Source organism: Castor canadensis, chromosome 8 (genome assembly GCF_047511655.1).
Source record: "Castor canadensis chromosome 8, mCasCan1.hap1v2, whole genome shotgun sequence".
NCBI classification, from domain to species: Eukaryota; Metazoa; Chordata; class Mammalia; order Rodentia; family Castoridae; genus Castor; species Castor canadensis.
Window position 1 is genome coordinate 93,157,065 of NC_133393.1, and position 25,970 is coordinate 93,183,034.

Below are 25,970 nucleotides of genomic sequence, written 5' to 3' on the forward strand. Positions count from 1 at the left end.
ACCTCCAGTGTTGGTCTTTTTGCCCAGTATTGTTTTATCTATTTGCAGTCTTTTGTGCTTCCAAATGAACTTTAGGGTTGATTTTTCAATCTCTGTGATGAATGTTATTGGATTTTGATGGGAATTTCATTGAACATGTAGATTACTTTTGGTAGAATAGCTATTTTTACTATGTTGATTCTACCAATCCATGAGCATGGGAGATCTTTCCATCTTTTATTCAGCCATGAAGAAAAATGAAATCTTGTTATTCCCAAGTAAATGGCTGGAACTGGAGAACATCTTAAGCAAAGTTAGCCAGGCTCAGAAGGTCAAAAATCATATGTTCTCCCTCATAGGTGGACTTCAGACCTAAAACAAATGCAGTAACATTATTGGATATGGGTCACATGCTAAGGGGAGAACACCTACAGGAGGAATAGGGAAAGGCAGGAAACCCAAAACTCCTCACTGTAGAGGAGCTAATATAATAATCTTAAACTGACAGAGGTCACTATGGGAAGGTGATGGGGAAGTAGTGAAGAGGTCTGAGAGAGAAGAACCAATTTAGGTTGTAATACACATGTGCATGGAAGCAATGCTGGGAAACTCTCTATATAGCTATCCTTATTTCAAACTAACAAAAATGCTGTTTTTCTTACTATTGCTTATGTCTTCTCTTCAACAAAATTGGAGAAGAAGGCAGAACAGGTTCTGCCTGGAAGCAAGGGGGTGGGGAGGGAGAAGAAGGGAGTGGTGGTCAGGGGGAAGAGATGGCCCAAACAATGTATGCACATATGAATAAATGAATAAATAAACCATAAAAAAGGATTAGTGGGTTATAGAAGAAATTAGGGAGGAAATCAAAAAGTTCCTGGAATTTAATGAAAATGAAAACACAGCTTATCAAAAACTATGGGACATAGCAAAGGAAGTCCTAAAATGAAAGTTTATACTCATGCGTGCATGTATTAAAAACACAGAAAGATTTCAAATAAATGACCTAATGCTGCATCTCAAACTCCAATAGAAACAAGAACAAGGTAAACCCAAAGCAAGCAGAGGGAGAGAAATAATAAAAATACAAGCCAAAATCAATGAAATAGAGACCAAAAAACCATTAAAAGAATCAACTAAGCAAAAAGTTGGCTCTTTGAAAAAATAAACATGACTGACAAACTTCTAGAAAATCTGACTAAAAGGAGGAGGGAAAAGATCCAAATTATAAAATCAGAAACAAAAAAGGGCAGATAACAAAAAACACCAAGGAAATCCAGGGAATCATCAGGGACTACTTTGAAAACCTATATTAAAATAAATTGGAAAATCTAGAAGAAATGGACAAATTTCTAGAATCATATGACCATCCAAAATTGAGCCAAGAGGATATTAATCATCTAAATAGATCTATAACATGCAATGAAATACAGCAGAAATAAAGAGTGTCCTAAAAAAGAAAGGCCAGGACCTGACGGATTCGCTTCTGAATTCTACCAGATCTTTTAAAGAACTAATACCAATACTCCTTAAACTTTTCCATGAAATACAAAGGGAAGGAACACTGCCCAACTCATTCTATGAAGACAGTATTATGCTCATCCCAAAACTGAACAAGGACACAACACATCTTAGAATTCTTGAAAGTTGTGTTCATATTTGTTTTTTATCTTTTCTTTATTGTGTTCTGAATATAGGATTTCCTTGATCTTGTCTTCCATCACTGGTATTTTTTCTTCTGTTTTATCTAGTCTAAAGGTGATGCTTTCCACTGGTTTTTTTTTAATTTAATTTATTGAGTTTTTATTTCTAACATTTGCATTTTTTTTCTAGGATCTCAAAATCCTTGCTGATTCTCACCCATGTTCCTGACATTTTCATCCAGGTCTTGACTTGCATTATATCATTGATCTATTTGTTTGAATCCTTTTTGATATCATTGATCATTTTAAAAAGTAGACTTTTGAATTCTTTGGCTTTTCAGCCATCTCAGTATATTTGGATTCCTTTATTGGAGAGTTATGAACTTTTGAAGTCATACTTCTTTGCATTTTCAATCTATTGTAATGTATATTGTAAAGTATATCATTTCCTTTAACAACTGTATTTTTAAAATTTTGGTCAGATTTTGTGAATGTCCAGGACAATTTTTCTTTCAATGTGTACACCCAAAACTTTAACCTGATAGTATGGTGTTCTGGGTTTCAAAGGAAAACTTTATTGAAACTGGAGCAAAGTTTTGAGTGAAAATTATTTTCAGGATTTTGCATCATTTACAGCTTCTCTGTAATTGATTTTTTGAAATACAATAGAAATTGATGAGATCTTCCATGGTTCGATCGTATCATATTGCACATTAAAGAACAATTCTAATAACTATGGACTTCTCCTCAGAAACATGGAGAACAGAGGACAATGGAACAACTTTTAAAGTGCATAGAACTATATTCAGGAAAATATACTTGAGGATGAGGCAAGAACAAAGAACATTTCTGATACAAGAAAATCAGGAGAATGCAGCATACCAAATTTCCACTGTCAGAAATGAAAAATTTGAAGTGAAAAGAAAATATTATTAGAATAAATTAGGATCTCAAAGAATATTTTGAAGATCACTGAAATTTGTTAAATGCTGAATAAATATAAAAATATTCTCTCAATTTTTAAAGTGCTCATGACTAATGACAAAAGTATAAAGCTGTGGCTTGGATTTTATAATTTAGATACATACGTTGGACAACTGTAGCTTCAAGACAGAAGCAATGTGATCAGTACACCTAAATGATTGTTAGATTTCTAGAGTTAACAGGAAATAAGCAATGCACTACCAAATAAAATGGTCCATGAAAATGTGAGAGTATTTACTTATGCCTAGAGTTACCACTAAAAATAGTACCAATTATTTTTACCAAATAATCCCTTTGAATTATTAAAAAGAGCTTTCAAATATATCATCAGGTATTGAAAGTAGTAAAATTAGGTAATAACATGGATTTCACACTGATTTAGCATTTAGATGTCATTATTAGGATCTGCCAGTAATATTATTTATTATTTTTGGCAACAGAATTTTTAATCACTTGTCAAAGGAAATAAGAAATTAAACCAAGCCTTGTATGCACATATGAATAATAAAAGAAAAATGAAAAAAAAAATAAAGTACTGCTTTCATTTTTTACTTATTAAAAGTACCAATTTGTTTTGCTCTAGATTCCTTTCATAGTTTTATTTAAATCTTGAAAAAAAAAAAAGAAATTTTGTATGGCAACATATTACCACATAACTGTGAACTTATCTGAAAAACTGAAAAACATTAGATTTGTAAATATTTGAAAGATGTTCAATTATTTTTATTCAGAAATTCTACCCTCTGGCTCTGTATTTCTTCCCTGAAAACTCACTATTTGTTAAGTGTTCTTACACATTCTGCAGTGTTTTAAAATTCTATCTACACAAGAGATATTAAACTATTCCCTTACTAATTGGGAGCCAACATAAGTAAAATTTCAAAAGTCTATTAATCCACAGAACATGATTTTGGAAAGCCTTGGAATTTTTTCTATAAGACTAAGCTCATCTCAAAATGCTACTTGCAGAATTTTTATGTATCTTAAATAAAAGCCAACAAACTGCAGCCTATGCACTTCCTAATTTTGTATTGCTTGTGGCTGCTTTTGTATTATAAAACACCAAATCTTAAGAGTTAATGAGTTATGAAGAAATGATATTTCTTTCTCTTTGACTATGATCTTGGGGAGCAAACCTCTCTGTGATTCTCACTCTTAAAGAAACTCTCAGGTTTCTGGAGTCTTTTAAATACCACTTCTTCCTGTACCTTAATTCAAAGATGGCAGCATGTCTGCCCACCTTGCTATCCTCTGTGCTAGTTCAATATGTATCATTTTTTTATCTAGTGCTTCCATTAACTGTTCGTTATTCTCTATATTCATTTTCCTCTGACTAGTATCAGAACAATGTGCTTATAGTAGAGGTAAGAAATCAGTCACAAAATGTAAGGGCTATAATTCATTCAAATTAAATTATTGAATATCATTCTATGAAAATTAGGAAAACAAAAGCAGAACCAAGTACTTCTCATACAACAGGGTCTGTTTTATTACTTTGTTCTGTGTACAATGTTCATTTTGTTGTCCTCCAGAGATCCTTTTCAATGTTCCAAAGGTTTGATAAATCTACAAATTAATATTTTTTCTCTGCTTACTTTTCCTTTAGGGTTATGACAAATTATCTTACTGATGAAAGAGATGTTTAATCACCACTGCATACCTTACTTTGTAGAGGGAATGCCCACCTCTTTGGTTTTCCTCCCCACGAGAGAATTTCTCTCAGGATTCATCACAGGTCTGTTTGTTAGTTAAATCGATAAAATACTACAGGAAACAAAATTAGAGTAAACCTAATATTAACAATTCTGCTGGTATTTGTTCATATTAGCAAATTTGAATCATCTGAGGAGTGAGCAAATGAAATCTATGTTATGGAAAACCTTCCCAATAAAGGTTTGTTTCTTTCTTTTCATGTTTGTCTTTTCATGAATGAATTGAATTCACATGTAGTATAGTGTTAACTAAGATGAGAAATAATAATCACTTCTGCGAATAACTTGTTTCAAATTTTTAACTTTGCACTACTTTCTTTTAGTTAGCATTTATTACATTTCTTAACTTTGTTTCTATTAAAACTAGGAATTTATTGATGTAACATATGAATTTAAAGAAAACATGCAGTTTTTAATTATTAGGCACTTCCAGAGGTGGTTTTGACCATTCCTCTGCCTCTAATATTAATCAGTTAATATCTCCCTTTATATTCGTTTTAAGGAGTTGGCTACTGTACCTATATCAGCCTGATTCTAGAATAAGTCCAAGTTCCAACCTGACTAAATATATGAAAATCAGTGAAGCCAAAGTAATGACAACAATACAAATTATAGAAGACCCATTTTATAATTATAAGGTTATAATTTAATGTATTCACTATAATTATATACCCTATACATAAACATACCTAATTACAAATTTATATAGTTACACAGTTACAAAAGGCACTTAAATAGTATATAAATAATAGTATGGGTTTATATGGTCCTAAGATGGCCGCCGGACGGCCGCTTTCAGACCAAAGAAAAGATGTGGAGTGGGCTACTGCCTCCTGACCTAACTGAAAGTGATGCTGAATCAAATTCTGAAGATGAAGTGACACTAGAGAACTCAGAACTGAATTTAAAAGAAGATAAAGAGGATAGGATCAGTAGGAAACCAGAAGTCTCAGATTTCTCAAGAGATGGGTCAAAAACTGAAACAGAGGCCAAAGCAAATGCATATGAAGAGTGCCCTTCTGGAATCCCCATAAATATGTGGAATAAATTTCAAGAATTGCATAAAAAACATTCTGAACAGAAAACCTCAACCTCAAGATTCAGAGGGGAAAAAAAGAAACGCTCCAGAAAAGATAAATTGAAGAATGAAAAAGAATCTCATAGTGAACAGTCTTCAAGTGAAACCCAATGGAAGGAGCTTACTCAGTATTTTGGAGCCAATGATAGATTTGATCCCCCTGTGAAGAAGAAAAAAGTTGACAAGTCAGGCCTTGAAAAGAGGATGGACCAGGCTGTGGAGGAGTGGGATGTTGAGAAGGCTGAAGAACTCAGCAACCAGCTAGCTACTCGAGAGCTTGGTGTAAAAATTGCCAAAGCAATTGCCTGCCACAAGTTTGTAAAAGCCAAAAAACAGGCTGAAAATTCACAGACTGCTTGAAAGAAGAAGAAACTGGTATGGGGGTTTGAAGCAAAGAAGCAATGGGAAACCAAAAGCAACATGGGATATATGTAACTCTGCAAAGTTCTTCAAGACACTTGGAGACTTCATGCTCAATTTACTGGAAAGATTTACTTACTTAAGTTAAATATGTCAGGAAATTGTTAGAAGTAGACAAAAATGAGCATAAAACTTGGGAGTTGGTTATCAACTCTATTCTGTCTTTTTCTAAGGAGTTCATTTTTTGAAGGGAATCTATTTTGTTATTTGTGTAAGAAATCTAGCACAAGTACAGGAAAGAATAGAATGTTATTTATTTATTTATATAGACCTACAGTATGAAATCAATTTTGCTTTCCACCTGTTTGATACAGCATAGCCTTATACTTTCTTATCTGTTCTTGGCATAGCTGTACTTTTTCTGAATTGTGTTTTTGAGATTAGCTTTTGTCTATAATGGATTAGTCATAAGTACAAAAAAGTCTCAGTTGTTACTGTCTATATAAATGACTTTAATTACCTTAATGCTATAAAAATCATTAATTCTTTTTTGGAGGCAGTAGAGTTGATATTTTAATATCAAGTAATAAAAGCAATTGATTAATTTCTGTATACCTTCAGGTGAAATAACGAAGAGGAGGACAAAATGTAGTATTTAGAAGATAATTTAAATTCAGTTCTACCTGGAACTGTCTTTCTAAATATCTCTCAGCCATGTCATTCTTTAAATGATGAGAAGAGAATATGGCATAATTGTATGAAACAGACAACTATAACTCAAGATAACATAACTTTGAATTGTCTAAGAACTCGTTCATTTGTTTTTACTCCTCTTCCTTATTACTCATTAAATAATAATATGAGTCAATGAGTCTGAAGAGAGGACTGGAACCATAGGAAGGTGTTTACATTAGACGCATGTTCCACTGTCCTTACAGGAAAGGGCTTTGAGAAATCACTTAACAAGGTGGTAAAAAGGCCACACTTGGATGCTATGAAAAGTGAGCCCTGGCTATCATTACAGTATTATGTTAGTTTTTAGACTTAAAATAACAACACTGTTTTATTAATTTATGGTGATGTATTTAATTTTTTCTCTGTGTTCCAGAGTAAGTGAATAATTAGTTGCTATTTAAGAGTCCAAAAATCATGTCTTGCTTCTGTTTAATTGAAAAAACTAGTACAGTGAAAGCAAAATTTTGGAGGTCGTAAATCTCCTAATTTATTATGAAAAGGTACTCAGACAAAACATGGGCAAATCGTAGATTTTATGACTTACTACCCATTTTAGACTCCTCATGCATCAGTACAAATGCACAGAACAGAAACCTTTTCTCTAAGAATCCATAGTGCAGGAAATAGCCATTCCACAATCCACTGGTTCTGTCTGAAACATAAGAAATGTCACCTTTAAGCAGAGGTCAGCATATATCATCTCACCATTTCCCTTGGGCCTCTGTCCTGTTACCCCCCACCCCTTATTTGCACTTCCTTAGGACATTTAGTGACCCTTGTAGGCACATTTCACTTTTGCCCAGGCCTTGTCAGAATGGCCTCTTTTATTGTCTGACTTGGGAACCTCTGACCCAAAGTCTAGCCGCCAAAGCCCTCTTCACCTCATCCAGTGCCAGCATTTGCCCCTCAGCACCCTAGTAAGGGTTCTTGGGAGCTTTTTGCCTGAGTGAAGGGTGGTGTAGTGGGATGAGAAGTGGGAGGGGACTCTTGGCAAGGGAAGCCACATTTGTCTCCTTAAATCCATCTTTTGGAGACATGAATTTTGGAAAGCTTCAAAACATACTGGTACTTACACAACTAGGTGGGAGGAAAGGATCTGGAGAAGGGGCTTGGTATCTTGGTTTGTACCTGCTGACCCCTTCTTTGGGACCAGTTTTATTTGATCAACTCTAATACAAACTAGACATTTTGCTTATTAAAGCAGTGAATGGGAGTATTTTTCCTAGACTACCCATGTTGCCCAAGGGGTGTGGTCATTTGTCCTTTCCATTCTGGTCACATTGAAATAAGGATTCCTTGTGGCTCAATAATAATTTCAGTTCCTGAAGCTTTAGCATGTGTGTTTACTACCAACAACCACTTGAGTTAGATTAGTAATGTAAATGTCAGTTATTGTGAACTGGGATGAATATGTTTTAGACCATGGTATGGTATTAATGTAACTCTGACTTATTGTTTAAGTACTTTAGGCTAAAACAGCTTACTAAAGAATAGTAATTTTGAGCTTTACAGCACTAGTTCCAAGAAGTAAAGTTGGTAGTGCAATCTTGAGGGCTCCTAAAGCCCTCAGGACATTTCTGATTTTCAGCAGAACATTCTATTTCTTTCACCAAAAGGAGAGTTTGAATGTATAATATATAATCTCAAGCTTGCTATAATTAGTTCTGATGACAGTTAAATACCTCAGCCAAGACTGTAAATCAGTAGCTAAGCAGGTTTCTGCAACAGATAATAAATCTCAAAGTCTATATTTTAAACACTTTTTTTGGGGGGGGTAGACAGATGAGGGAGGGGCAGGCCAAGGATAGGAATAAAATATTATCTGAACTTTAGGTAACAACTTTAAGTCTCTCATTTAAAATCTGCTGATATCCTTTATACCTGTTGTCTAAAATGTTATCTTTTAAGTATTTTAACAATTCAGGTTATTGATAACTAATAAAAGATGTTTGAATTTAATTCTTAAAATATGAAGATATACATAAAATGTCTAAATTTTTTTAGGTAAAGGTTATGTTTTTTTAGAAATGTGTATCTTAATAACTGAAAATATTGTATGAGGCTAATGTTGAAATAAAATGCCAATTGTACACTATTTTTTAAGAGATAATAAAGTTGGGGAAACAAGTTGAAAAAAAATAGTATGTACTTTGAATAATACAATTTATTATTTACACATTGCCTTTTCAGTTGTATGATAGATTATTCAATAGTAAGCAAGTGTGCTCTACAGTCTCATTACTATAAATATCACTTTAACCTAATGTGTTTCCTAAATGATACAATGAGAACAAATTCTCTTCCATTCTTTATAACTCCACTGTATTTTACTTAAGAATATTTTATATTCATAACAGCATAAGTCTAAGCAAATATAATCAAAGTTTGTTCAAATATGCATTTGTTCCTTTACCTTTTCTTTTGTAGCTACCTTTGCATTGTTCTGTTTGCCTTCTGCTTTATATATGCACATATCTTTGCATTCATAATTAGATTTTATTCTAAGAACAAAAACATCACTGGCCAATATTTTTTTAAATTTCTACTTGCATTATTATGTTCCAAAAGTGTGAAAGGATTAAGGAAGAAAGTGGGGAGAAGTAGGGAAAAAGAGAAAGAGCAAAGGAAGGATGGAAGGAAGGTTTTATTTCCTTGACTTCAGAGAATATAAACAAAAATCCATTACTACTTTTACTAGATAAATTATGCCAGTAAGAATTTATAACAAGATAAGGAAGAACAAAATGGAAAATTGATGATATGAGGGAGATATGAATGTTTTGTCACAATGTGAAGTCTTCCTGCTCATGTAGGAGACACAGAAATAATGTTTATGCTATTTTTCTAGAGTAAATAAAAAATGTAAATAACCATTAAAATAAGACAATCAGTTGAACTCTATTTTAATTCTAGAATTCTAAAGTATATAGTATTATATACTTTCAATTGATTGTATTTTCTGAAGTAGATTATAATGTCTGTGAGAAACATCTTCCACTAAGTGCACCAATACATAGTGGCAGTAGACTGATGATGAAAATTTTAAAAAGTCTTCACCTGATTGCAGAATCTGCATTTCCTCAAAGCACACTTAGAGGCTCTGTCTGCATTACTTGAAGATGTGCATAACTGAGAAGGCTTACCAATTAGTTTGAATGTGTGACTAGAAAGTATTTTTTAAATGGTAACATATTTTTTTAGTTTAGTTTATACGATATTGGAAACCATAACATAAACTCAATAAATTTTCTTCCATGCTCGTTCACCAATGTTTTTACTAAAACATGTTCTGATAACTCATTTCTTTCAATTTTTCCATCCCTCCAGTTCTACATACACATCAGCTATGAGGACAGAGCTGAATAGGAATTACTCAGAGGTGACTGAGTTCATTCTGCTGGGGTTTAGAACTGTTCCAAAACTACAGATCCTTTTATTATTGGTGTTCTTGATAATCTACATGGTTATTGTAAAGGGGAATGTCGCTATGATAATTGTCATTAAGATGGACTCTAGGCTGCAAACGCCTATGTATTTCTTCCTTAGAAATTTGTCCTATTTATATCTCTGCTATTCCACAGTCATCGCCCCAAAAATGTTAGCCAACTTCTTGAATAATGAAAAGAAAATATCCTACAATAGCTGTTTGGCTCAGTTTTTCTTCTTTGCCTTGTTTGTTACAAATGAATGCTTTCTTTTGTCTGTGATGGCATTTGATCGGTTCTCAGCCATTTGCTCTCCTCTTCTTTACCATGTGCAAATGTCCCACAAAGTCTGTGTTCAGTTGGTAACTGGATCTTATATCTTTGGATTCATCAACTCTGTAGTGCATACAGGTTTCACCCTCAGTTTGCATTTTTGTCGAGAAAACCAACTTGACCACTTTTTCTGTGATGTCTCAGTCTTGAACAAGACCTCCTGTGTTGACACCTTTGTGAATGAGATTGTGCTGTTTATTCTGTCTGCTCTCATCATCATCACCACCACCACTGTCATTCTGGTTTCCTATGGATATATCCACTCCACTGTCCTAAAGATTCCCTCCACCCAGGACAGGCGAAAGACTTTCTCCACTTGTGGTTCCCGTATAGCAGTGGTGTGTTTATTCTATGGAACTGTCTTTTTCATTTATGCTGAACCTGGGGCCACCTCCTCACCAGAGCAAAGCAAGATTGTAGCTGTGTTCTACACACTTATAATACCAATGCTGAAACCTCTCATATACAGTCTGAGAAACAGAGATGTGAAAGATGCTGTGAAAAGATTATTATATGGGAAATTGTCCTCTTGGTGACATTCAGGAATCCACTAGATAGTGGATGAAATTTATTTTTTGAAGGTTCTCTTCTGATATAAAGTATTTCATTATTTAATATATTGTTAATAAAAATATTTAAATTAATATTAATATTTGTTAATCAATATTATGAATTATTAATTATATAATAGTGAAAGCTGATCCATCAAGAACACATAATATATACCATAGATTGACTTTATCACCATTTTAAATGAGGTAAATGAAACATAAGGAGCTCACTGATGTAATTTGGCAGAGCCAAAAGCCAGTGTCACTCTAGAATTGTAATCATCCAACTCCATCTAAATACAAATTCTGATGCATGTGGAACAAACTGAAATTATAGTCACACAGCCTTCAAGCAATCATGCTTGAATAGAGGTGTAGATATAGGTCAGTCTTAGAACAGAACTTCAAACCTTCTTCAGTCATCATTGATATAAATAGTATTGTCTCTATTTTCTTCTAATATTTTAATCAACTTTTCACATGGAGTCAGATTACATTTCTATGTAAATTTATTTATTGTTTCAAAAATATTACATTTACTCACCCCCTGATAATCAGATAATTTTCAGTGTTAATGATTTTATACATTATTTTTAACATTAGTAAAAAAAAAGTTTAATTTTCATATACAGTCTAGATTGAGGCCTTAACTAAAGTTCTCTTCCATCATTTCCTGATTTTTGTTTGAAAAAACAGGGACAAGATGGGATTTGTGTCTTACTTTTTGCACATACTTTGTTTCTTTAAATATATATATATATATATATATATATATATGAACACTAAATAGGAATCTAAGAACCTAATGGGGTCAGTTGCATTTATGGGAGTGGATTATTTGCTTTAGAAATGTATTTAGCTGGTATATCACTGTTCTGGCACATGTAGGTGAGAAAAGGAGAACAAGATCTTTCATTTATTTCCTTCTAAATGTGTGTTGTATACAACTCACTTTTGCTGGGCTTAAATCTATTTTCTTGACTGGTATTGATGACTGAATTTAGGCAGAAGAGGAAATTCTATGCTTTGAAGGCTTCATGGCTTCACTAAAAGCTCAAGTTCAACTTAACATTCATTTCCAGCTAATTAAAAATAAAGCACCACCATGTTTTCAATTTCGATTGTTACTTCAGGGAAATAAGCCTCACAGATAATTCATGACTGGACAGACATTCAGGCTGAAGCAGAATGAAGAAATTACTGTCGTTATACCATATTGAGTGATTGATAACAGTCGAGAATGTCCATGTTACAGCAAAATCTTAATATCTAATAAGATTGTCCTTTGTTGTTTTAAGTTTATTTTGTGAGTATATAGTATATTTTATACATACTAGATGCTATTTCAACTTGAATTGTTTATCTATTATATATATATGTATATATAGGCATGTATATATTGACATATGATACATGTTAATGGGTAAAGTATGTTATTTGTTTTTCATTTTATTTTTAGTTTTTACAAATTGTTCAAGTTATTTTACTAGTTATGGGACCTAGTGTGATAATTTAGCCCAAGAAAGTAATGTGTAATGGTCAAATCAAGGTAATTAGATTTCTTTTTTTAAATATTTATCATTTCTTTGTGTTGGGAAGCTTTGAACTCCTGCTAGATTGTTATAAAATACATAATATATTGCTTAGCACTATTCTGCTATAAAACATTAGAACTTATTCCTCTTATCTACCTGTATATTGGTACCCATTCTCCAAAGTCCCTCTAACACATTCCTCTCTACCCTTCCCAGTCCCCAGTAACCACTAATTTACACAGCATTTTAATCTTCTGCATATGAGTGTGAGCATGAGGAAGTATCGCTTTCTGCATTTGGCTTACTTCACTTAACACAATGACTTTTATTTCTACCAAGATCACTGTGAACGACTGGACTCAATTCATTTTTATGGCCAAATAATCCATTGTGTGTATATATATTACATTTTCTTTATCTTTTGGGCACATCGGTTGCTTCTATATCTTTTCTATTGTGAATAGTGCTAATAGTGAGTAGTCTCTATTGTGGGAGTGCAAGTATCACTCTGATACATTGATTTCATTTCCTTTGGAGATTTTGTGTGTGTGTGTGTGTGTGTGTGTGTGTGTGTGTGTGTGTGTGTGTATGTGTGGTGTTGCATGTAGTGTGTGTGCTGTGTGTGTGTGTGTGTGTGGTGTGTGTGGTGTGTGTGTGTGTGGTGTGTGTTTGTGTGTATCCAATAGTGAAAATGCTGACTTGCAGTAGATTTATTTTTACTCTTTTAAGAAACACCATACTGTCTTCTATAATGACTACATTCTTACACAGACTGTTATAGAAACTCTACCTTTCTATGCATCCTTACCAGCACTTGTGAGTTTTTGTCTTTTTGATGATAGCCATTCTTTTTTTTTTAAGTATATCCAGCCATTTTTGTTTTCTAAGTGAAGACTGAAAAAATGAAAAATAAACCTCAGGAAGGTTAAACAGCTACACTACAGACATACTTTTTAGTCACCTTCTCACTATTCATCCACTGCTCCATCCACTTTATTATGCTGCTCTGTGGCATCCAGATTTCCATGTTCATTGCTGTCAAATGAACTGTAAAATTGGGATCTGGTGGTTCACGCCTGTAATCCTAGCTACTCAGGAGGCAAAGATCAGGAGGATTGCAATTCAAAGCCAGCCCCAGGCAAATAGTTTGTGAGACTCTACCTGTAAAAAAGAGTTCATGGAGAGGCTCAAGGTGAGGGCCCTGAGTTCAAACCTCAGAACCAAAAAAAAAAATCCACTGTATAAATCACTAGAGTGATGGTTATGTTCAGAAAGGAAGCCACTCTCCTAATTTTGTGTTTTTAGACTGTACTAGAGGATTGACAGTGAAAAGATGATAGTTATCTTTTTAAATTTCAGGGCTTGTAGTACTTTCCACATTCATGCAACCATATCAAATGATGCACTGTCTTCTTTAGAAACATGAAAATTTGGACATTCAATGTTGTTGACCAAAATTTCTTAAATAGCCAAGAAGAAATAAGAAAGTCTATGAGTATTAATGGCTCCAATTGCTTGATTTAAAAATGTTAGTATTTTATGATTGTCACAAAATGTTCACAGTCATTATCACATAAAGCAGGATACTTCATGAGGAAGATTGAAAATGATTTTCATATTGATTATCCATAAAGACAAGGGCAATTCCATCTCATACCTTGAATATGAAGGATTGTTAGTCCAGAGAAATGGGTGTGACTCATTATTCCAGTCAGAAATGCATCTTGGGTTGATGGTAGCTCCTATACTCTAACCTCAGCAACACATTCAGCTGTCACCTGAGCCACCACTGGAGGTAAGTCCAACCAGATGCATTATGAAACATGACTTTGCTGAAGGCACAGAGATGACTGTAGCCATTCTAACTGGGTGCTTGTCTTTATGTTACTATCTCATGCTTGTTGCTCTGTTCCTGTTTTGGTGTGTGGCAGCTAAAAAATAACAGCCTTTATGCTTTCATCTTTGAGAGTTACTAGCCTAAATAACACAATATCACTTGTGTTTAAATATAGAAATACATCCTTTTTTAAGAAAACTCACCATTTTATAGTGTAATTTTCTTAAATAATTTATCTATATATAGAAGGCAGTTTTGAAATTTTTACTTCAATAATAATTGAAATTTTCTAAACATAATTTAGAAACATCAAAAGGGAAAGGAAAGTCTATTATATTTTACCCACCATGTATCATATTATGCATTGGTTTTCAACTTTTACTTAACCAATTATAACTTCAACTTTTTAAAAATCAAGCTTTTTCTCCTCTAACAGGAACCTAATTCTTTTAAGTCTCATTTTTAGGAATTTTTATAATCTATTATTGTCAACTTTAGGCTTTTGCCATTTTTAATGTTTTCTTTTTCTCTCTGTGTTCTTTTTTATATTGTTTGACTACAGTTCCTATGTTGTTCTTAAAAATAATAGTTTCCATTGTCTTGATCTTTGAAAAATATAAGCAATATTACATTAATGTATCTGTTTTTAGCTACCTGAGTGGGTTTTATGGCTCCTGCTTTGTTTGGAAACCTTCTATGCATATGACTTAAACTTGTCCAACTTCAGCAAGATGTTTCTAATGACTGTTCTCTTGACAGCTCCTTTTACTTCATTATTCCTTAGACTATAGATGATGGAGTTTAACAGGTGTAATGACAGTGTAGGACAAAGACAGTAGCTTCTTGCTCTCTGGATACTGACTGGATTTGGGCTGTAAATAGATCAGACTGCTTGTTCCATAGAAGAGGGATACCACAATGAGGTGTGATGAACAAGTAGAAAATGCCTTCTGGCGACCAGTAGCAGATGGCATCCTCAGAATGGTCACAATAATGCAGGTGTAGGAAACCAAGGTAAGGGAAAAGGGAAGCATGATAAACAACAGTGTGGATGCAAGTGCTTGCATTTCATACATAGTTGTATCCTCAGTTACTAATTTCAAGACTGGAGGACCATCACAAAAAAATGGTCTATAGCATTTGGTCCACAGAAAGGAAGGGTCATCATCCAAGCAGTCTGTAGCATAGACACAGGGACACCTGACATCCAAGAGTCTAGGACCATCCACAAGCAGAAGGACCTTTTCATTATGACTGAATAATGGAGAGGGTTACAGATGGCCACAAAGCAGTCATAAGCCATCATAGAGAGAAGAATGCATTCAGAGCAACCAAAGAAGAAGTACATCTGGGTACCACAGCCCACAAAATTGATGATTTTCCTTGATGACACTAGATCTACATCATCTTTGGCACCATGACCAGGGTGAAACAAACTTCAATGACAGGTTTAAGAGAAAGAAGTATATGGGTGTTTGGAGAATTGGATCCACACTGGTAACTATGACAATAAGAAAGTTCCCCAACAAAGTAACTGTGTAGATGTCCAGGAACAAAATGAAGAGGAAAATTTGCATTACAGGGTCGTTTGTAAATCTAAGAAGAATAAATTCAGTAACTCTTGTGTGGTTTTCAGAAATCATATCTTAGACATGTTTTTCTTTAAGAACCAAGGTGTGTCCATCAAAAGGCTTTCTATCAATACAGATATAATTTCAAAAATAACAAAATCCACAAAACCTCTCTGTTCCCTTTCATCTTACCCTTCTTTTTCCATAAACCACATGTCCTTTACAATTAGAAACAACTAAAGAGAAATATCTTGAATGTATCTTACTTAATTGTCACTTAGGTACAGTTTTCTTCTCATCAGCAGAAATGTTGTAAGTTCTTTGCATCAATAGAGACATGTTGTTTTGAGTGAGTAGAAGATTTTAGATGAATTAAAGTTAAAGTAGAATTATTTAGTAATTTTGTAATGATTTAAGGTTTTAATGAAGATAAATAATGAGTTAGACTTTTCTATCTTTGGCAATATACATCATGTTTCTACAGAATGTACTTTTTTCACACACACACACACACATATATATATATAATATTTATTTTTGTACTAACACACATACATGTATATAAAAGAGAAGTTTGGTAAATACACATATGCTTAAAATTTTCATTCTTTTCCAGTCTCCATGGGACTCTTAATAATGACATTTTTGATCTTTTATCTTGAAAAATTCAATCTAAGGTGCTCCCATTTTTATTATACACATAATTAGTCATATTGTATATTTTAGCCCTAAATCTCCTTTGAGCAAGTATAACTTCCAACACAGAAGTCAAGATCCCAACAGTCACAGCAGGTCCTACTCATTGACATAGGTCTGCTCATGATTATGCATCTTCCCCAAAAGTACATAATGAGAAGTGGGAATTCATCACTTCTATGGTATGCATGCTAATATATATACTTACTATTGTATGTCTGCTCATAAAAGTACTAATTCACTCATTATGATATCAAACACTGTATCTCACTTTGAATAAAATATTTTGACTTAGAAGAGTATACAAAATTCTGATGTGCACATAATTCCTAATAACAACATATCAAATATTATAACATCATTTGGTGAATAACTTCATAATGATGCAGTGAGTTGAATGATGGGTTTTTTTAATATTGAGTTGGGTAAATGTTAAATTAATTTTATATTATACTTTTTAAATTTAATTCAGAAAAACCCTTATGGAGAAAATATTATTTAAAAATCAATTTCTCCTCCAAAAGTAAGAAGTTAAAAACCAATAGCTTACAGATTCATACTGAAACAAGTAGCTCATTTAAAGAATACTGTGTTTTAATTCTACTCTAAAGATAGGCAAATTGGGAACATCATACCTATTAGTGTATTGTAAGAGTATTGTAAGTTCCCAAGCCAGCATCCTCAGCATAAGGAAAGGAAGAACTTTGGCACCCACAGGCTCCTCACCCCTGAAATTTTCAGAACATAGATGTGACAATATACTACATGTGACATTGATTTCAACCACAATTCTCCTACCAATCTCATCAAACATATTTCCCTACTGTTCTCATCATCATTCACAGCAGCAGCAGCAGCAGCAATAGTCTTAGGATATAACAAAACTTATGAAAGGCTTCATAGGCATTGTTGTGCTCACTTGCACATTGGAAAATACTAAGCTTGTTATGGTTCTAAAAATTGTCTTGTCATTTGTTTTGTAAAAACGTGGAGTGATGGACATATCAAGACTTTGTGGCACGATATTTAGTTTATCTTGCAATGCCTTAAACCGTTACTGTGTCTCCAAATCCTGGTGGCTGAAACCAATACTAGGATGAATGTCTCGTCTTTGAGTAATATCGTGTACAGTGTACCACTTCATGTGAAGTAGGAAGTGTCAGTCTTTTGATAATTACTAGTGCACATTTTCTACCTTGCTTGATCACATTTAAATTTATAAGTTTTGAGAACTAGAGCTTTATAGTGTCATGGAATGCACCTCCATATATCCTACTCAGTCTTCCCATGAGCTAAGATACTTGGAGATTATGTTGCATAAATCCCCTAAGCAAAGGGTTTCCTTAGCAACAGTGATGTAATCACTACCAAAAATCATGCTGATGTCTCTTTTTAACTTAAAACCTGTTGTTAAGTTGCCATGATTACTACATATCTCTAAAGAATGTCCTATTTTACTTATTGCATGACATTTTAACAATTTAATAGTCATTAACTGCACTAACTTTGTTGATTAGGTCCTAATGAGGCAAAAAAGTATATTCAGTCCCATTAAGCAACTCAACTTCGACCTTTTTCTACTAAATAGATTTTTACTGCACATTCTAGTTATATCTCTTGAAAATATGTATATTGTCATTAGAATAATTATATTTTAATGATTTTTGGTAATCACTAAAATATCAGGATACATGTGAAGCTAAGAACAATATTAAATTTGTCTGATTTAATTTATTAAATGGAATAGCACTTTCACAACCTTCAGTGTAAGTAGGTAAGTAAATTCAATAACTGAATTGAAAAGGCCTTTATTGTAATAATCCACAGCATTCCTTAGCTACATAACTATATTTTTCTTGATGCACTATTCTTTAGCATTCTATAGATTTCTGGATAATACAACAGCCCCCATTATTCTTTGGGTTTTTTTATTTTAATAAAGCATAAAGCTGTTCCACTTCCATAATTAAACAAGGTTTCCTTATTTATTTTTTTACAATGGTTTTATAATAAACAGAGGTAAAAATAAAATGATGTGTTAAAAAGTGAAGCATCCAAGTCTTGTACTATCTCCAGCATTGAAAATTTTGCTCAAAAAAATAGGCATGAACATAAAAGAGGGACTGTTTGGTGGGGAAACCAGCAGTAATGGGGAGGTAGAAAGGAGACAGTGATGGATTGGGTGAATATGATCAAAGTACTTTACATGAGTGTATGAAAATAAAACAACAAAATGCAATAAAAATGTGAAAAGGGGGGAAGGGAATCATAAACAGTATAGATGAGATGAATTTGATCAAAGCAATTATATGCATGTATGGGAATATCACAACGAAACCCCTTTGTACCATTAATATGCACTAAAAAAAATAATAAAACATTAAAAATAAAGAAGAAAAATGAAAATCTTAAAGAAATCTCTGGACATATCTTAACAAATAAAATCCCACATTTCTTCCTTAACTAGAAGTTTGGTCATTTTTTGAAAAGTTGTGTGATACTTTCTGAGAAATGATAAATGATCTTGAAATTTATCGATAGTTGACATCTTCAGAATGAAGCATGTTGCTTTTCTTTGGCAATACGTGATTGATATACTTTAGTAATAATATTTAAAAATGTGACTAGCCTTGGGGAAATGATCTCTGGGACATTAAAAAGGAGTAGAGTTAATTAAATAACTCTTATCTCATCGGGGAGAAGGTAGAATACTTATGGAATTATCTATATTTTCTTAAAGTCATTTTTGCAATTCAATCTGTATTAAACAATACCAGTTCTTTGTGCTGGACTACTGAACACACTGAGTCCTTTAGGGATTACAACTATTCAATGTGCCAAGACTATAGGAACAGTATAGATTTTAATTTTTTCTACACACTTTTGTAGGAAAAATTCTGGCTTAATTTTGATGGAAATTTATAGCATGCACTTAAAACTTACACAATTTTACATTTTTGTATTTAATTCATTTTTAAAAGTATTACTTTAAACATTTTTATAAAACTCTTTGAAAAGTGATAAGCTATATCTAGTTAAGTTAAAATTTGACATATTTTATTTTTACTGTGTTTTATACCTTAAAGAATTTGGCTTAGTTTGTTTCACTTTGAGAACATTCCTAGGATATTATTACATAGAAATAGTATTTTATAACACTAACATGGTTAATTACTTGAAGTAGTAAAAATTTTTTTCATTTGAATTTTAATCTTTGGAATGTTTATCAACATTTATGAAGTCATATAATCAAGAGAAATATTAACTTGAAGTATAATAAACAAGAACCTGGAAATAATTCCTTGTATTTCATTATAAATACATTTGTTGCAAATTCAAATATTTTAATTAAATATAAATTTAAAACAGTCACATATTAGTATAGTGGGAATACTTTTTTAGAACAAATTCTACTGAAATCTTTTGGGGGTGGAAAAGCTTTGCAATGGTCCCAGGAGTTTAAGGTCAACTATGTATGAACAGGAGTATTAACAAACAGCTAGGTCGGAAGGCTGAACATAAGTGACCATCCCCACCCCACTCCCAGAAGTAACAGCATCCCCCTGCTCTCACCCCCACCAGTGGTATTGACCTTTCCATCTTCTCTGAAGGAATTAACTCTGCATTGTCTGAGGAAGCAATAATGGCCTCTCCTGAGATGGGTACCAAGCAAGGCAATGCAGATTCTCCTCAAAACCTATCCCTACTGTTTCTCTTTGCTTATAGACATATAACTAGACTCAAGTCCCAGCACTTTCTAAAGAGGAGATGACCCAGAAGAAGGTAAACCTACCTCAAAATAACTTCTTAGGTTATACATATATTATATATATATATATATATATATATATATATATATATATATATATAGAGAGAGAGAGAGAGAGAGAGAGAGAGACAGAGAGAGAGAGAGAGAGAGAGAGAGAGAGAAAGAGAGAGAGGCTTTGTTATAGTGAAATAATGAACTTGAGTTTGGATCTGGTCAAGTTAATTTATATGGGCCTACTAAGCAGAGTTCTGCATTTAATGTTGCAGCATGAGGAGTTAGGAAAGTTTGGAATTATTTGGTTGATTGTCTGAGACATGGATCAAAAGATGCGCCAACTGGCTAAACCAGAGATGTCCCATCTCCCATGGTTTACAGTTGATGATGGAATTGGAAAACATAGAGAGGTTGAAAAGCAGGAGTGTATTTCTCTTGTATTCACCCACACTAAGAGGGTCCAGAGACATACTTTTCATCAATACTTGGAGAAACAGATTTGTGATGTGAACCCAGGGCAATTACTCTTCTCTGTGGAGCATACCTCACAAGAGAAAACATGGTCACTCAATTGAGAAAGTTAAATGCATTGGGAATAATTGGATCCAGTGTGGTAGGGGCCAAGTGGTGGTGCTCAGTCATCAAAGGCAAGGTGACTGTAGTTATAATGGAGAGCAAAGGCAAAGCAACAATAAGAGTAGTCTGATTTGTATAGATCTATGGCATTGACTAGTTAACCATTGTGTTCCTAGAAGTGAAATGGTAAGTCTACTAAATTCTTGATGTATGTAAGCAAAAACCTTTAGGTCAAGTGAACAAAGAGTAACTTGAATCATATAAACAGAAGCACAGCTTCTGTTCCCATGCTTAAACTATAACAGGAACTCTAAGAATTAGCATCCCTACAGAAAATGCCATGTTTTTGGCCTACCCCAAAGGCTCTGGCACCACGAAAAAGACTTATCTCCCAAAAGAAAGACTGTCTGTCAGTTCCCCTAACTGGGGATCACATCTAAGTCTACACACCCATATTTCCTGACCTTTTTTTCATCTAATCTAGAGGTTGTAATATTGCTATGGTAGAGATTATTAAAAGTTTTTATTTTTCCAAGCACCATTGGTTCACAACTATAATCCTAGCTAATCAGGAGGAAGAGATCACAAGGATCACAGTTTGGAGACTGCACAGGAAAATACTTCGTGAGACCCTATCTTGAAAACCGTATCACAAAAAAATTGGACTGGTGGAGTGGCTCAAGGTAAAAACCCTGAGTCCAAGCCCCTGCATGGAAAAAAAATTAATTTTTATTCTTTTTCCATTCTTGGCCCAAACTATAAATTCATTTTCATTTCTTACACATAGTATATATTTTCTCTTCATATGTGCAAGTGTTCAAACTGAGGCCAAACTTCATGTCAAGGACTTCTAGTACCAAGGCAGTTCACAGAATCAGAACCCCTTGAATGAAGGGGAGGCAAGGTCTGTTTCCAGTAAGGATTCTTTTACACTACCAAAATGTGATACTGTTTGTCTTTCTTCCATCCTTCCTTAAAGGGACCTAGAGCCTTTTACCAAGGTAATTGTTCATTGTGAAAATGGAAACAATCAGAATCTGGGGAGTCTACTGGATGCTGGGTCTGACCTGACATTCAATCCATGAAACCAAATACGTCACTTGGTCTTCTAGTTGTAGTAGGGCATTATGGAACGCAGGTGAACAATGAAGTTTTATCTCAGGTCCAACTTACAGTGGGTCCTCAAACCCATCGTGTAGTTATTTCCCCAGGTCTACAAGGCAAAATTAGAAGAGAAATGCTTTGAAGCTGGCAGAATCTCCATATTCATTCTTTAAGCTGTGGAGATTTGATTATTATCATGGGAAAGGCCAAATAGAAGACATTGAAGCTGCCTCTAGCTCAGAAAATACTCATTAAAAAACAATATTGTACCAACAGCCAACATGCCTAAGGTTTCCTCGTTTTGATGTGTTACTTTAGTCTACCAAATAACTTGAAAAGCTGTTAACTTGAATGGGCCAAGAATAGACAGCTCTGTAACAAGGCCAGGCCACTGTGAAAGTTGATCTGTTACTTGGGCCATAAAAACTTGAGATTTTAAATGGCAGGCAGAGATTCTGTTTAGAACCTTTGTAAGGTCTCAAAGGTGAATTGTAGTGAGGGCTCAGAGCATTTTGACAAAAGCCATACAATGTTCACAGGTAAATACTCTCCATTTGAGATATAACTTTTGTCCAGATGATGGGCTTAGTAGAAATTAAATGCTTCACTATAGGTTACCAAGTTGTGATGTGACCTGAGATGTCTATGATGAATTGAGTGGTATCTGACCCATCAAGACACAAAGCTGGCATGCATGGTAGCACTCCATCATCAAGTGGAAGCGGTATGTACATGATTGGCAGAGCAGGTCCCAAAGTCACAGGTAATTTATATGAAGAAGTGGCTCAAATGTCCATGGTTCCTACTTCTGCTACACTGCTTCTCCCAGTCTGTACCTAAGGCCTCATGATCAATTGATGGAGGAAGAGAAGACTAGGATCTGATTTATAGATGGTTCTGCAGGTATCATCTAAAAGTAGACAGCTGCATCACTTCAGCCCCTCTCTAAGACGGCAATGAAAGGAAATCCTCTCAACAGGCAGAACTTTGGGCAGCTTATGTGATTATCCACTTTTCCTAGAAGGAAAAATGGCCAGACTTAAAATTACATACAAATTCAGGGGCTATAGCCAATAATTTGGCTGTATTGTTAAGGACTTGAATAGAAAATGATTAGAAAATTGTAATGAAACTTAGGCGAATGGTACATGAACTGTCCTCTGAGTGGGCAAAAGATGTGAAGATATTTGTGCCCCATGTGAATTATCACCAAAGTGTAATGTTAGCAGAAGTCTCTCTCTCTCTCTCTCTCTCTCTGTCTCTCTCTCCCTCCCTCCCTCTCTCCCTCCCTCTTTCCCTCCCTCAATCCCTGCATCCCTTTATCCCTCTCTCCTTGTCTCTCTCTCCCTTTTCCCCTCTCTTTCTGTTCGTGAATTGTTTGCTCTAGAGAATTCTAACTACTATGAACTCTCATATTTGCTTGCACAAAGTAATTGTGGAATTTTAAAAAAACAGCTTTGTAAGTTATATATAAAACAATAGCTTAAAAACAGGTCTCTCAACCTTCCTATTTACTCCACTTACTACCTATGCCAACAAATTTAGAATAGTGAACCTGGCAGTGAAAAGAAAATGTGTTTTGATTAAGGAACATGTTTTTCATTTCTTGAAACTAAATTTTAGTTTTAATAAACCTTAATTACATCCATCAGAAATTTTATATTTCCTCACCATGTTGATTTTTTATGCTTCTAATAATCAAATAAAAGTAATGAATGAAGTGAATGTGTCTGTGGGATTTATGGAGCCTACATGTATCCTGTACTGTGCCCACTTGTATTACAAAGACTTCAGTGGTTATTGTCCAGTGGATCTTACGAACGATTAGTATGTAAATATTTACAAAGTTCAGTAATTATTGAAGCTGTATATAAGTATCAGTTAGAAATTTTACAGTATTGAAGCTTTACTGATGTAACTGACAGCAACATCTTCTTTCTTGCAATAAATCCATAAATACAAAACCAAATTGCACATGGAACATTCATTGTTGTTTTTGAATGTATTTCTCATGAGATTAATATAATTATGTCATGTAGTGGATGTAATCCCTGTGGTGTCTAGCCAGAATACAAATACTGCCTACTCCAATTTCATGCTATAGTTTGGAATCACATGAAGTCTGGAAGCCCAACAAGAAGAACAAAGTTTACCTTTAATGCTATGTATATCCTCCCACTCACAATTTCCTGAAAAATTATACTATAGTAGTGGAGAGAAGATTCTATTGGTTTTGGTTTCCTTGGAGCTTGTTACCAAATCATTTACTTATTCTGTTTAAATAAAAATGATAAAAATATTTATATAAACCTATAGATAAGTGACTGAAATATTACTTCTTATCAGGTCCTTAAGTGTAGCTTTAAGGAAGGTTGTGGAGTTAAGAAGATCAGAGTATAATGCTTTTATATTTTATTCTATATATTAGGTTTTACAGGACCCTTTATAATTATAATGTTTTCATCTGTTAATCATATAACAGATTTGCATATAATTAGAATATCTGAAATTAAATTGTTCTCTATAAATTTCTATGTAAAAAAAACAAGATCCACAACTCAAATGAGGAAACAGTATGAATCCATTTTAATTGGGTTGTTTTTTAGATTTAACAGAGAATCCAGGTGTCTAGTGTCTCATCTCAGACCACTGAGTTTAGGAGAGCTGTGCTGCTGAAGTTTGATAGACACCTCTGTGAGATGACTGGATTCTAGGTACTATCCACCTTCTCTGTTGCCTTCACAAATGCCTGGCCCTGAGCCCACAGTGAGTGGAAACCAGTCCCTTTGCACTAAGTTCACATTTGTGGCTTTTTCCTCTTAGCAGAGCTCCAACTCATACTCTTCACTGTGTTCTTAATCATCTACTTATTTACTGTGGGAGGAAACCTCATCATCATCTGTGTGATCCAGGCCACCTCTTCCCTGCACACTCCCATGTATTTCTTCCTGGTGAATCTCTCCTTTTTGGAGATGTGCTATATCACCAGTGTGGTGCCTCAGATGCTGGTGCACCTTTCTTGTGGAGCCCAAGACTATAAGTGTGGAAGGCTAAGCAGCACAGATGTATGTATTTGCCATCCTGGGACTGACAGAATGCTGCCTGTAGGCAGCCATAGCTAATGACAGGTTCATAGCTGTTTGCTACCTACTACATTACACTCTCCTGATTGGGCCCTCAGGTTTGTTTGTCATTGGCTGCAGCATCGTGGATGACTGGAGTGATGGTGGAGTCTGCAAAAGTCACCTGGATCTTCACTCTGCCCTTCTGTGGAACAGGAAAAATTCAGCACTTTTTTTGTGACATCATGCCTGTCGTGAAACTGGCTTTGTGCTGATACATCCCACAATGAGATTTTGTTGTTTGCTGTTTCCCTGACCTTCATCATGAGTCCCTGTCTCCTGATTCTGTGCTCTTATATATGCATTTTTGCCACCATCTGGAGAATCCCTTCAGCAGCTGGCAGATACAAAGCTTTTTCCAGGTGTTCCCCTCATGTCCTGGTTGTTTCTTTCTTCTATGTCACAGCCTTGTTCACTTATCTCAAACCCAAGGGTGTACACACTCCAGACACAAACAAAGTAACTGCACTCATGTACACAGTGGTCACACCAGCTCTAAAACCTGTTATCTGTACTTTGAGGAACAAGAAAGTGAAGGAAGCCTTTCTAAAGGTAACACACAGGGGACTTCAGCGTCAAGTAGCCTAATTTAACCGTGGTAGCTGAATCTTTCACCACCACACAAAGAGGTCATCCAAAACTTTGTAATTCTTCTATTAATATATATAAATATATCTGTCTGTATATATATATATATATATATATACACATATTTATAGATAGATGACAGATTGATTGATAGATAAATAGATAGATATTGTGTCATTGATGCATTTATAGCTTGGCAACCAGACAACACTTATATTAAGTCTCCACTTTTCAATGCCAGCAAGCAAAGAGTAATGTGTGTTAGCATCATGAAATTGTTTAACTATTCATTCACTCATCTATATTTACTGACCATGTTCTGTGTTTTGATTAAGGAACACATTTCTTGAAATGAAATTTTCAGTTTTAATAAACGTTAAA

At 34.2% G+C, this 25,970-nt stretch overlaps 1 protein-coding gene and 3 pseudogenes across 1 annotated transcript; 3 read left to right on the plus strand and 1 right to left on the minus strand.

Annotated features, from left to right (window-relative positions):
• Positions 1-5,078: 5,078 nt before the first annotated feature.
• Positions 5,079-8,627, plus strand: LOC141425771 (protein FAM204A pseudogene; annotated as a pseudogene).
• A 1,207-nt stretch (positions 8,628-9,834) lies between these two features.
• LOC109677985 (olfactory receptor 9S13-like) lies at positions 9,835-10,782 on the plus strand. The gene has a single exon (XM_020153702.2). The coding sequence runs from the start codon at positions 9,835-9,837 to the stop codon at positions 10,780-10,782; it is 948 nt and encodes a 315-aa protein (XP_020009291.2).
• Positions 10,783-14,863: 4,081 nt separating this feature from the next.
• On the minus strand, positions 14,864-15,812 carry LOC109677987 (olfactory receptor 10A7-like; annotated as a pseudogene).
• Positions 15,813-22,651: 6,839 nt separating this feature from the next.
• Positions 22,652-25,589, plus strand: LOC141425932 (olfactory receptor 10A4-like; annotated as a pseudogene).
• The last annotated feature ends 381 nt before the right edge of the window (positions 25,590-25,970 follow it).

Coding starts and splice junctions, on each gene's coding strand:
- LOC109677985 (XM_020153702.2), top strand. CDS start 9,835: ATGAGGACAGAGCTGAATAGGAATTACTCAGAGGTGACTGAGTTCATT.